This window comes from Protopterus annectens, chromosome 4.part1, assembly GCF_019279795.1.
Source record: "Protopterus annectens isolate FY-2018-M chromosome 4.part1, PAN1.0, whole genome shotgun sequence".
NCBI lineage: Eukaryota > Metazoa > Chordata > Ceratodontiformes > Protopteridae > Protopterus > Protopterus annectens.
Window position 1 is genome coordinate 624,596,537 of NC_056734.1, and position 14,709 is coordinate 624,611,245.

Consider the following 14,709-nt stretch of genomic DNA (forward strand, 5'->3'; position numbering starts at 1 on the left):
CAAGACAGTATGCACCAGGTTGGACATCAATACCGAGATCTCTGGGGCCTGGGTAAAAGGGGATGGAAGGTCTAGCTGGAGTGGGCAATACCCTAGCTGCCAGAAGCTGGTCCACAACCTGCACTACATCTAGTTCAGAAAGACTCCTGGTGGATCTATAGGAGGCTGCTGAAGGAGAATCAGGTCTTTCAAGAAAAGGGCTAAACCAATGCCCCAAAAAAGGGTCGTATGTTGGAGAGTATCTGGTTCTTGGAATATATTCATCTTTAGGGACCGAGGTCATAGTCTGTGGAGCCGAGTAAGCTATCAGCACCGTGGCCGGGGATGGTGCCGAAGCAGGTATGGTCGTGAAAAGCCATTGTCAGAACCAAGGATGGCACCAAAGTCGATGGTGTCAAGGCTGGAACCAAAACAGAAGTCAACATCAGAGACAGCACAGAGGGAGAAGACACAGGGCCTGGTGCTGAAGAGGTCTGTGCTGAGGGCGCCGGAGAAGCACAGAACTGAGTTAGTTCCATAACTGATGGAGATACAGGAACTGAATGACTCCATTTTTCCTTGTGTTTCTTGGTCTTAGGAGGCAGTGAGACTTCCGACCCACAGAGAGCCTCCGAAAAAGGGGTTTTGATTAAACCTTTCAGAATTAGCTCGTTTTTGCACTCTGCTAGAGTGTGATTGCTAAAACTGGAAAAAATATCACAATCAGCATTTATATGGTCCATGCCCAAACAGTAAATGCATCGAGCGTGGCCGTCCGAGTTGAGCATCTTACGTTCACACTTGTCACACTGTTTAAACACCAACTTAACTTTGTCTGACATAGTACAGGCAACAAAGGGCTATCCTAAAGGAAACAACAACAAGAAAGAAAGAAAAGGAGAAAATATAAACGATGGTATTTAAAAATACCACAAGTGGTAAAGGAAGGCCTACCAAAGGCAGGAGAGAGGGACAGTACCAACGACGATAGAGATTTAACTACTAAATGTAAAGGGTAGGAAACAGAAGCAGGTTATAGGTGATTAGTATGAAAAGGCTAAACTGAGTAAAAACGACAAAATTTAAGATAAACTACACAAAAAATTCACAACTTTCCACTTAGCTTTGAGAGAGATGGCTAGGCACGTCTGACAAGGAACGCAGCAAATGAGATCTGGAGAGACTATGAGAGGGGCATTATGGGTAGGTCTTAGCTGAGAGTTTTTGGCTGGCACGAGCTTGGAAACGGCCGTGTCGGTTCCGAGGATGGAACTGAAGTCCTAACAGTAAGGAATAAATAAAGATTTACAACATCAGATCTTCTTTTATCTAATGTTATCAATTTTCATTCAATCCTAAACTAATGGGGCAGAGTCCTCAGCTACCTTAGCTCCAGGGTGGACTCGAGGAAGAATATTTCTGAGTACCGCTGAGCCAAATGATGCTCTACCTGTGGAGACCAAATCTAGTTTATAATGAGTGAAGGTATGGTGAGAAGCCCAAGTCACTACTGCACATATGTCATCCTGGACGCTCTTGCTTGAAAAAAGTAATGAAGTTGCAATGGCCCTGGTTGAGTGAGCTCATAATCATCTTGGTAAGGTGATACCCAATTTGTTGTAAACTAATGAAATGTAGTCAGTAAGCCACCTGCCTAAAGTTACTTTGGCTACTGGATTACCCAACTTTACATCTGCATAAGAAAAAAATAATTGATTAGTAGTTCTGATTTCTTTTATTCTATGTAAATAAAAGCATAATTTTCTGTTAACATCTAGCAAACAAATCAAGTATTCTCCTTTGTTTGTATATTTAGGGAAGAATACTGGTAAATTAATAGACTGGTTGATATTAGATCCAGACACCACCTTAGGATGGAAAGATGCATTGGTTTGTAGTGTAACTATCCTTATGAAAGATTAGGTAAAGCGGTTTTGAAGATTAGGCCTGAATTTCTGAAATTCATCTGGCTGAAGTAATGTCCACTAAAAATAAAGTTTTCCATGAAAGATATTTAAGATCACACTTATCTACAGGCTCAAAAGGGGGGATGTATCAATCTTTGCAGTACCAGATTCAGATCCCACAGAGGGGTAGGGTCTTTAAAGGGGATCTTAACAGTGTGCCTCTTAAAAAGGCCTTACAAAGCTTATCAGAAGCAAGTGAAGAACCATCAAATCTGATATCAAAATTAGAAATTGCTGCTAGCTGAACCTTAACTGCAGATGAACTAACTCCGTCATTAAAAATACAAGTTAAGAATTCCAGAACTTTATGTATAAGGGCAGAAAAAGGATCAATATGATTCTGAGTAGCCCAGTAGACAAATCTTTTCCACTTGCTAGCATATAATTCTCTCAAAGATAGTTTAAGGGAGGACAAAAATATGTTTCGGACAGAAGAAGAGAGCATAGATTGCCTGGCTATCAATGCAATTGGAGAAGCCAAGCTGTCAGTTTGAGATTTGTTGTATCTAGATGGATCATGTCTGTCGGGTGAGACAGGAGGTCTGGAGTTGAATCCAGAAACTAAGGTTGGTGAAGCAAGTGATGCCAAAGGAAGGGAAACAAATCTGTCAAGGACAGTAAGGTGCAATGCGGATGACTTTGCTCTTCAACATAGCAGCTTTCTGTAGGAATTTGATAATCAGTGAGATAGGTGGAAAGGCATAAAGTACACCGGGGGGGGGGGGGCCCATCGTGAAGTAAACTTACTGACTCCCCTGAGGGGGGATTAGAGCAAAGTAGCTGCTGCACTTGTTGTTTAGGGGAGAGGCAAAAAGATTGCAGCAAGGCTGGCTCTATTGAAGATAAATCATATTCATCAAGTTCTTGTTGAGGGACCCTTTGTGAGGTAAAAGAATGGACCTGATCAGTTTGTCAGCTATCACAATGGCCTTCCCCAGAATGTGCTTTGCTAGAAGAAAAAGGTTGGATGAGATCACCCATTGCCACACTCCGAGAGTTTCTTGACACAAGGGGTAGGATTTGGTTCCTCCTCGTTTGTTGATGGACCAAACTACTAACATATTGTCTGTTTGTACTGCAATTGTCCGCAAGGGAACAGCATCTTGGAGGGCTTGTAATGCTAGGAGCAACACTCTCATCTCTAGAACACTGATATGCAAATTGGCCTCTTCGGGGGACCATGTGTCTTGGACTCTCTTCTTCAGGTAATGCCCCCCCCCACCCCCACCCTAGCTGGGAAGCTTCTGCCATCACTATGGCCTTGGGCTGAGGGGGAAAGAATGAACAGCCTTGTAGGACTTGGTCTGATTGTATCCTCCAGTTGAGATCTCTCTTGCATATAGCAGAGTGGACATGGAATGATGAAGTATTGACCACTGTGAGGTAAGCATCTACAGAAGAATTCTCATACAAAATCTGGCAAGTGGTACTAGAGTTATCACTGCAGCCACTGATCCCAGAGCCTGAAAAACCAAGTGGGCTGCAATCTTGGTACTGCAGACTATCTTCTTTACCTGTAATCTTACTATCTGAACTCTTGGTAAGGGAAGTGAGGCTATAGTCAACTGTGTATTGAAAAGTGCTCCTATAAACCCCTATGTTATGAGTTGGTTCTAAATGAGATTTTTTCGTAGTTTATGGTTATACCCAGAGGAGCACATGTCTGAATCACCTTTTCTCTTGCCATTAAGAACTGATGCCTGGTCAGGGCAGAAATGAACCAGTCATCTAGATATGGAAATACCCAGAATCCTTGTAGTCTCAAGTGAGCTGCTACTACTGCCATACACTTAGTGAACACCCTGGGGGCTGTGGTGAGACAAAAGTGCAGAACTCTGAACTGGTAATGACTGGCTCATAGCAGGATGCATAAGAGCCTTCTAGAACTCCTGTTCATTTTTATGTAATTTTTTTTTTTTTATTTAACATTTGATAAGCAGGAAAGTCCGACTTGGAACTAAGCCAATTTTCAGTGGAAGCCCAGGGAGAAACACTCCAAATGCATGTCTTTGTAATGTGGGAGGAAACCGGAGCACCTGGAAGAAACCCACACGAACACAGGGAGGACTTGCAGACTCCACACAGAAGGAACTCCAGACGAGAATTGAACCAGATAACCTCTTGTTGTGAGGCGACAATGCTACCGCTGCACCACTGCTCCATCCAGGCTGATAAAATGCATCCTGAAGATCTATCAAGCATATCCAGTCATCCTTTTCCAAAAATGGAAGAATGGACTGAACCATGACCATCCAGAACTTGGCATTTAAAATGACTTGTTAAAGTTGCTGAGATCCAAAATTGGCCTCCACTCCCCTGTTCTCTTTAGCACTAAAAAGAATCTTGAATAAATTCTGGATTTCATTTTGTCTGGGGTGATCCTCTTTGATGACTCTTTCTCACAGCTTTTGTATTTGAATTGCTGCTTGTTCCCTCTGATTGGGTAGAACATCGAGATTTTTCTTGAATGGAGAAGAGGAAGGGAAAAGGGTACAATATTACCTCTGGAAATGATCCTCTGCACCCAAGTTTCTGTTATCTCTAAGCCAGGCACTCTGGTGCAGGGAAAAACAACCCCCAATTGCTTCAAGAGGTGGACAATTAGGCCTCCTTTCAGGAGCGCTGGAAGCATCTCTCAAAGAAAATCTCTGGACCCTTGGTTTTGTGGACCACCTCTGCCATGTTGGCAGTGTATACCATCGGAATTCCTCCCTCTTCCCCTGGGGGAACCTCCTCCATGTGTGTCTTGGAAAGGCCCTTGGGACTTTTTGAACCACATCTTTCCTCCATCATGATAATTCCTCGAAAAGGATCTTTGAGGGGTGGAAAAATGTACACCCATGGCAGACAGGGTTTTTCCGTTCTTCTCACACTTGGATTAAGTTTCTTTTACTTTGGGACCAAAAGAAAAGCCATCAAAAGGAGCACTGATAAACAAATACTTGAAGGGCTTCACAAAATCATATAAGTGCATCCAGGTGTGTCTCCTTATGGAGACGCCTGAATCCAATGCCCTTGAGGTTCCTTCTGCCACATGAGAAATAAACCTCATGGAGGAATTGGATATCGATTGTAGGGTAGCCAACTGAGATGTGACAGAAGCTTGTACTTCTTCAGAAACATTCTGAGATGGTGTCTGAAGGTTCCTTAATCAGATCCCTCTGTAACCTGGTGAAATGTGCCAAATAATTCAGTGACCTTAAGGCAAAGATCACTGAAGCATAGACATGCCTCCCAAACCTGTCCATCATTCGAGATTTCTTGCTGGGGATGGACAGTGGAACTCTCCTCAGCTAGTTCCTTCTTAGTGGCTGCTGCCATAAGCATAGCATCAATAGGCAACCCTTTTGTCCAAAACTGCCTGTCCTCAGGTGCTGTCATAATTTTGTTGGGTCTCCAAGGAAATGACTCAATGGTGTCCGGATCCTTCCATGCCAGCTGAGAGATCAAGTCAATGAGCTCATTGGCAGGCGGAGTCACCCAGAAGGTAGACAGGCTGGTACTGAATGCCTCCAGGAGTACAGATTCCTCAGACGAAGGGTTGTTAGACTTCCAGCCACTTGTCTGTTTTAGGATTTCTAGGATGTCTCCAAATGAGACATCAGGAGGTGACCATAGGGACCCTCCATCCTGATCAAAATCTGTATCTTCTGTGACAGATTCTGGGGAATCTAAGTGCTTCTTCTTGTATGTTTTCTTCTTAGGGATCTCCTTAGTGGGATGCTCTGGGTAGATATCAGAAGAAATGGGGATTCCCTGCTGCAAAGCCTGCTGTTTCGATACCAGATGTCTCTGTAAAGAAGAAAGGTGAGACTCTAGGTGCAGAGGCAGAAAGGTAACTGGTTGAGAATCCGAGATGGAAGGAACCATCTGTGTCAATGATGTAGACAGTGCTGTCACCATAACCTCAAAAGCAGGATAAGATCCCAGATCCGAGAAGGCAAGCTTCTGGACCCTGGGCCCACCCTGCTCCAAAGACAGCCATTCCAAGGCAGAAGTCAGAGTCGAACTAACCCTTGCCAAGGCCCCCAAGGTGCAGAGATGGCTCTGACAACTTCAGAGTAGACTCTAACACCTCAGACACGACAGGGTAGCCCTGGCTCAGACAACTCTTCGGATCTGACTGGATCAAAGTTCTCAAAACCAGCTTTGGATCTGATAAGGCAATTCTCAGATCTGAGCAACTCAGATCCAAGGGCTCTGAGATCCTGTACAGAGTCAGAGGAGGAACTGGTAAAGGTGGTGTAGTTGTAGAATGGACGTCCTGATCTGAAGGGGTAGGAGCCAAAGGGACCCTGACTGATTCTGCACCAAGACAATCTTTCTCACCAGTCTCTCCACATCATCTCCCATTAGGGTTTTGGAAGATCTAGTGGATAGGACAGATGGAGACTTTGGTTGTTCCAGGAATGGTGAATGGAATCCTTGAAGGCACGGGGTCCACAAAAGGAAAATATCTGGTTCGCGGTAGATGTATCAAAGAGAATCTTTCTGTAGGATCCAATGCAGTGGGATCTGATAAGTCACTTTTCTTATGCTTGGATCCAATGTTGAGGTCAGATCTGAAGAAGATTTTTCCTTATGCTTCAGATCCGATAAAGAAGTCTGATCCAAAGCTTTTAACTTCTTTCATTTATGTTCTGATTGATCAGATATTGGTCTCTTTCTAGATTTCTTTGAAGCCTTTGAAGGAGACTTTGACATATTTGATTTTGTAGGAGAAACTCCAGATAAGGCATTCTCAAAAGAGGTAGGCAGCATGCCTTTCAGAATCAAATTGTTCTTTCTCTCTGTAAGAGCTCTCGGGTTAAATCCATGACAAATGGTACAGTCCTCCTGTAAATGGTGGGGGCCTACTTGGCAATCAAGAAGAAAGATAAGACAAATTCGTTAGCCAGACATACATAAATATGTACAGACTTTAAAAAGTTTGTATTTTTTGTATTAGAAAAATTAGAAAAAGATTTTTTAAATGGAGATACAAACAACACAATGGAATGTAAAGAGGCTTATTGGCAGTTGTATTTAGGTGCAGACAGTGCACCTGGTCTCAATGAGACTATAAATATAAAATATTTTTTAAAATACAAACATTGATCAAGTACAACAGTATTTAAAGTATGTATAATATATTTTTTTATTATGATTTTTATTAATTATAATGGAATGTTTTAAGCATTTTGTACATAAATATGTTGGTGCATTTGAAATAAGTTATGTCATTTCCTGTCAAGTAATTATTATGTAGATATATAAGGAAGTTTAGGGTAGGGTAGTTTTTGTTTCTGAGGAAGTTCACATATTAAAAGTGAATGAAAGCGCTAATACCATTGTCCGCTTGTGGTAATTTGGAATCTACAGGACTGTGCCTTTTTTGGTTTTGTTTCGTGTAAAATTGGAGGTGTTGGAGAGTGCTGTTTAGTGTTTTTATATTATATTTTATTTTGTCTCCTCCCACATATCCTTATCTGCTACAACAAATGCCCTTTCAGTCCATACTCGAATACTTCATATTACTGTGTTCCCATAAATATGAGTATTCCTGAACCAATGTCTGTGGGTACATAATTTACGGCTATAACCTTTGTTTTTAACTTCAGAAATTGTATATCCTGAAAAGAGATGAATCTCTATTAAATGTTCGACAGTCCTGCAATTTCCTTTTCTGTTTTTATTAAGTATAAATATCATGATCTGCAAATAGTACCAACCCTTCTCAACTACCACAATAATTAAATTCTTGCATTTTTGAGTCCCTTGTTTTCTTTGCCAATGACTCTAAATATAAATCAAATAAAGGGGAAGAGATGACATCCCTTCCAGGTTCCTCTGTTCAAACAACATATCAGAGAAGAACCCTCACACTAATTATTGCCTTCTGTCCTTCATATATCCTCCTAATTAACCTTATTATATATAAGGGAATGCAAATGCTTCCATTCCCCTACTGATATCATAATTGCTTAATAGCAGTCTTTCTAAACTCATACATATTATCCAGGTACTCTCTTATTTTCTCTTTAGCACACTGCATTTGCGACTCTACTTGTTCTGCAAGATTTCCCTTATTCTGTAATACTTTAACCTCCTACAATTTCTTAATCTTCTCTTTTATTTCTGCCCCATTTTTAAACTTCATCTTCATGTCATCTCACTCACTAGCTATAACTTCTCAAGAAATTTCACATTGCAATGTTATTGTTCTCCCCCAACTTACTTACCTTACCCTACCCACAAATTTCTCTTCAACACCCAGATTTCTCCATAATTTGTTCTCCTGTAATTCCACACAAATGTTTTTGTGCCCCTTATAACACACATCATCCCAGTGTAAAACTGCACAGTAGCGATTACCAATGTCTTGTAAAAACTGTGAGGGGAAAGAAATGGAGAGAATATGAAGAGCTTCCTCTATATATTATAGCTAATTTTAAGGCTAATGCAAAGACATAGAAGTATCATTTGTAGAGCTGGCACAAATGCCTAACAGTGAATATATTAACACAGGAGTAACCTGAATGAAAGACCGCGACATATGCACTGGGAAAAGGCATGTGCAATGGCAACAGTATGCCATTTCCATGGCGCAGAGGGAATTAGCCTTGAATGTGACCCAGATGACCTGGGGTTAACTACAGTACCAAGTGCTGCAGGATGCAGTGAGGGACAGTTAGCATTTGTGGCCACTGCTGGCTCATCTATTCTGGGAGAAAGGAGGCAGTCTAATCCATCTGAACATCAACACCTGCCCCAGAAGGTGGTGTCTGACAAGCAGAATAGTTGGGGACATATGCCTGGTACTACTAAAAAGGCATGTTAGTAGTAGCCTTCACTACATTTGCAGAACCACTCACCCATGAGATGGCCCTAGCAAATAGGTGTGTGCATATCTACGTCAGGGATGAGGTCTGTTTTACAAAGAAAACACAACGATAAATGCAGAAAGCATAAGGTAAATGCAGAGGATGGACTGTTGTGCTTTATTCCAACCTGGGACAGTTAGGGTCTGAACCTTACACATGCATGACTTCAGAATGCTGGGTTGAAGATAGAATTCTAGTCTTCTGGGACAAAGGCATTACCCATCAGAATAAAAAAAAACATATGGAACTGTATAAGTACCAAGTACTTTAAATTGTTGCTTGGATGATGGTCACTCTTGCTGACTTCTGACCTGAAAACTTATCTCAGAGAGGGTTGTTCACATTCATTGATAAAATGAGTCTGAAAACTATAGGAAGGGGGGGGGGGGTAATAGCCAGCAGGCACAAAGGGGAAAAGTACTTACAGGAAAAAAATATGGCACTGAGCTGTCTCACCTGGATGTTGGGTAAACAAATGTTCCAGTTATCTATCTCTTACAGCTCCTTATAACACTGATAGTATTAAGACTACCACCTTCTATGAAAAAGTTCTTGAAGAAAATTAACACAGCTTTTCTGCTTTTTTCCAGCAATTAACGGATATAATATTTCATATTTTCTATGCTAATGTAAAATTCTGTTACACTAGGAGCCTTTCACTGCTGAAATTCACATTTCATAAAGTCAAGCCAAATTACCTCCAATACCGGACAGGTTTACTGGAGACGGTACCATATGCAAGTCCTTCGCTGTACTAACATCCAGAAGAGTAGAATTTTTTCTGCTCACTACCATCAGATTGAACTGCTGTGACCCACCTAGATAAGAAAAAATAAGTATGTCATTATCAAGACACAAAGGACATTGTTATCCTAAAGTCTAAACTATAACTTGCTATTACTTGCCAAACTAATTACTGTTGTAGCAAAATGTCCATTCCTTATGATGTTGATATTGGCTGTTAATCATTCTTGTGAAACAACAATATATTCTTAAGCTATTGGTTGATCCATGAGATGTACTTCCTTGATGTGTCCTAGTTTGGGTATTAGTTATGTGGTAATCAGAATGGGCTATTTTTTCAGCAAAATACTATATTTGGGATGTCCACATAACTGGAAATGCACACCATAATGCAAAATGCTGGCTACATAGATATGTTTGCCTCAGGAGCTCACCAGTTCATCCTCATGCCATTGGTGAGCATCTTTCTTGAAATCAAGAAATACATAACTGATACCACATTAGTAAACAAGCAGCATAAGAATATTTAATAGTTGCCAAACTAGAACCCCACACCAAACTGAACTAAAGCTACTACAGATAAGTTTATTCTGCATAAAGCCCTTTAAAATACAACACACTTCCAAATGAGATGTATTACAGTACAATACCGCTGAGACATTCACAGTCTCTCCAAGGAGCAAACTGACATAATCTTGAAAAGTGATTTATCAGGGGAAAACTATAAAACACACACACACACAAAAATTAAAAAAAAAAAAAAAAAATCAAACAGTAATCCCAATCCAACCACAACCAAACATAGACCCCAACTAAACATATTACTAAATCTACATTAAAAATGTAAAAAAGCAAAACAGGATTGTTATTCAAACTCAAATTTAAGAACAGTAAAAGATATCCAAAAATGTAAACAAGCTCTCAAAGAGATCAGGAGAAAATGTTAACTCTCCAGGAACCAGACAAGGGAAGTGAATAACGGAGAACATAAAAAATAATTAAAATAAGCTGAAAACAATAACGTATACACTAAAATACATAAAACCACTCCCCCTAACTTAAACACAGGAACACACATGCACATCTCCATATGCAGAAAGGAGAAACAGACACCACAGCAACAAAAAGCATAGAACCAGACTAAGGTAAGACATACATTTACAGATAAACTACACAAAATTAAAATACTATACAATACAAACGTATTTAAACGCAACATACAAAAATATTACATTAAGACAATGAAGCTTACCATCATCCAAACTAACTTAAGAAAAATGATGAGGGATGTAAATTTTTGCTTACATGTGTATCTTTCAGTTTTTGAAGATGTCACACTCTTGTGTGATTTTTTTTTTTCAAGCTGTGCTACATGGAAATTGTATAAATATTTGTAAAATGCAAGAGACCACATGACTGAATTATATAGAAATTGAGATAAATGTCCCTGTTTTTATGGAGATGGATGGCTAAACTAATGTCCATAGTTTAAGTTATCGACAAGTTTTTTTTAAGTGTTCATTCAACTAGGGTCTGTAGCTCTGAGTTACGGTAAATTTAACTATAAGAAAACTATCAAAGGTGAATAAGTAAAGCTACTTTTTTGCCTTACTTGTTTTGTATAATCCGCTTTCTCTTTCTTGTTTTAAACATAACACATCATGAAAGGTAAGCAAATAAGTAAACAGAAAAAAATAGATAAATTATAGCAACATACTTAAAACCATTTCCTTTTTATCGCCCCACACACATAACCAAGAATAGAGGAAAGAAGATGCAACAGCAAAGCAAAAAAAATTATAAAGTTATACCAATATAACAATGTTCTAGAAGATTTTTATTTTTGTTTAAAAATATACAGATTTTTACCTTTCATTATTTGCAAATGTCTGGAATATCACAGAATTAACTGTCAAACACTAAAGTTATACTGACAATTAACATATATGATTAAGACTAAGAGTTGCTAATAAGCTTCATCCTGTAGACGAAGGTTGAATTCCCTCTGTCTCCATTTACCAACTATGTCACTCTGAGCAAGTCACTTATATAGTGACTACCAGGTCTCCCCTGAAAAAGGTTTGTGCCTAGTGGGTCTTCTCTGGTAATATGTGAAGAAAATAAAAATACAGACTTAAAAATAGGGTCTATATTAGAAGATCGACGTTTGAAAACATCAAACATATGGTCGACACCATATGGTCGATGTCTTCAAACACTGACCTTATAAAAAGACAAAAAAAAAAGAAAAAAGTACCCCAACGGGTTTAAGCAGGGGGGAAAACCCCCTGCACCCCCCACATGACCCCCCACTACTTAAATATACCAACTCAGAGACCGCACTACATTGCAGTAAATGGAAATCTCCCGTTATGGAGATTTCCATTTACACGCTTAAGATTCTGAGCGTTCGATGTTCTCGTGTCGACAATATCAGATTCAACATAGTCGGCTTTCGAGAATATAATATAGACCCTAAAAATAGACTCAAAAAAATGGTCTAATCAGTGCCATATCAATACACTTCCATTTTTTTAATAAATATAAGCAAACACACACAGATATGCAGCACACCACATAATATCAACATTTCCCATCTTACTTTCTGCTACTGTACATGCATATGTTTTATCACCCTCTCCAGTACTTTCATGCAGTATGACATGAGTTTGATACCTCTATACTGCCTACAGTTGTGAATATTCTCTTTATTCTTGTATACTGGCAGTAGGATGCTTTTTCCAGTAATTTGGGATACAACTTTCTCTCCATATTACTATGATTACCCTAAGGAGCCTTTTCTCCCATAACTCACCCAATACATTAACCATATCTGCTATGATCTCATCTGAGCCTGCTACTTTCCCAAACTTCTTTGTCCTTTTTGCTGTTCCTCCTTCTTTAAGGGCAGACTCTTCTTCCTCTTCATCTATCTTTATCAGCTATGCATGGGGTTGTACAACTTCTATGCAGTTTTCTTCATTCAGAAGCTTCTGGAAGTACTCCTTCCATCTGCATTGATGACGTGTGGACTGATAAGCAGGTTACTGATGGCTTCCGTTATGAATAGTATCTGACTATCTTTACCATTCTATCTTTGCCTTGCAACCTGATAGAGTTTCTTTTTGCCATATGCTGAGTTGATTTTTAGCAGATGGTAGAGTGCATCTGATGCCTTGCTGTTTCTTCTGAGTTGCTATTTCTTTCTAGTGGCTAGTAGAATGCATTTGATGACTTTTTCTTTTTGCTATTATGACTGTCCTATTAGCCTCTGTTAAACAATCAATATTCCTTCTTTGCCAAGACAACATTTTCTAATTTGTACTTTTTCCTACACTCATTTTTTTGTTTTAATAACTTTTGGATTCCTGCATTCCACCACCAACTTTCCTTATGTCTTCTCTTTCCATACCTGGCCTCATATCGGTTTCATAGTCTTCACATCTGCTGTTTTGGAGACATTACCATTCTTCTTCAACTTTATGTGTATGCTCCTCTTACTCTTCTTCTTAAGGTACTATAGACTCAAATACACACAGCAACAAGCGATCCCGAACACAATGAAGGACGTCTTCTTTGATAAAGTCAACGGCAGCCAGAAGTAGACAAACGAAAACAGTTTATTGAAGAAAATTACTCATCCAACCCTCAGATTAAGCGCTTTCGTCTCCAACACGGAGACTTCATCAGAATCTAAGGTAGCACAACACCACATCCCTTATATACTAAATACATCCAATTAGCTGACATTTAATTAGATAATAAGTAAATAAGTTAATGAATCAATAACCTCATTTTGTCTTAAAAGACCATGCCACAAAAAATGCATGCTGACAAATCCTGGAGACATTGTAAAAGCATTTGAAAACCTGTATGAATAACAACCTTGAGAAATACATAGTAAGTAGGAATAAAATCATGATAAATAGAAAGAATCATAAAAAGCATATGCCATACTGTTGTATCAATTGTACTGTTTAAGGATATTGTTTAAAAATATTGTTTAAAAACATATGCATGTAAAGCAATATGTCAAACCTAAATATATGTAAAAAAAAAAAAATATATATATATATATATATATATATATATATATGAATATAAATATATAAAAAATGTAAAATGCATAAATATAAATTCAGGTACATAAAAATATATAAAAGTGTATAAATGTATAAATATATAAATATATAATTTCATAAACATATCAAATATATATATATATATATATATATATATATATATATATATATATATATATAAAATATGAAACATATAGTACTTTTTCAAATGTTGTAACTTAAAAAATGAAAGACCAATGACTATATACGTGTATTTAAATATATGAAAATCAATCCCACTAAAATTGTTTCCAATAAAATAAAGCACAGTTGAATAAAAAGGTTGAACTATTACCAACAATATGTGTATTACTAGGCACAACTAAAAATATATACATCTATTCAGTTTTTATGGGAAATAAGAAATGTAAAAAACCTAACAAAACTTGAGAAAAACAACATCTATAGTGATTATTGTTCTCTAATAATGGTCTTTAAATAAATATGTATAGTAATATTCATATTTTTATTTTATTTTTATTATTTATTATTTATTCTTATGTTTCTTAGGATCACCTGTGAGCATTTTCAATGCTGGGGTAATAGAGATGTGGTCGTTAAGGCCCTTGCCACAACAAGAGTCCAATCTAAGCTGCCACATCATTTCTTTTAACTCCAGTTGGGTTTCCCAATCACCACCTCTCTCAAAACATTTCACTTCCTCTATTACCCAGAATTTAAAATCTGCTTTTGGGCAGATCAATACATGTCTGTACATAGCATTATTTACATTTTGTTTGCTTATGTCTCTCATGTGTTCATAGATTCTGGATCGTAAGTGTCGTTCAGTTTTCCCAACATAGTAGCTCCAACAGATTTTGCAAAAAACAAGGTATACCACCCCTTTTGTACAACAGCTACTATAAGTTTTGGCAACCAGAGTTGTTCTAAGACTAGGTATTCTAATCTCCTTTTGTCCTGCTATAAACGCACATTGTGCGCATCTACCACATTTAAATGTCCCACATTTCTTATTTGCCCCTTGTATATTGTTACTTTGTTTTTCTAAGATGTTCTTAATATTTCTGTTCCTCC

General features: G+C 38.4%; 1 protein-coding gene across 1 annotated transcript in view; it reads right to left on the minus strand.

Moving 5' to 3' along the window:
* LOC122801255 (serine-rich adhesin for platelets-like) overlaps nucleotides 1-14,709 on the minus strand; it is a 1,296,546-nt gene that overhangs the window by 629,774 nt on the left and 652,063 nt on the right. The window contains exon 9 of the mRNA XM_044070807.1: nucleotides 9,508-9,627. Coding sequence (XP_043926742.1) covers nucleotides 9,508-9,627 — 120 coding nt within the window. The remainder of the gene's footprint in view (nucleotides 1-9,507; nucleotides 9,628-14,709) is intronic.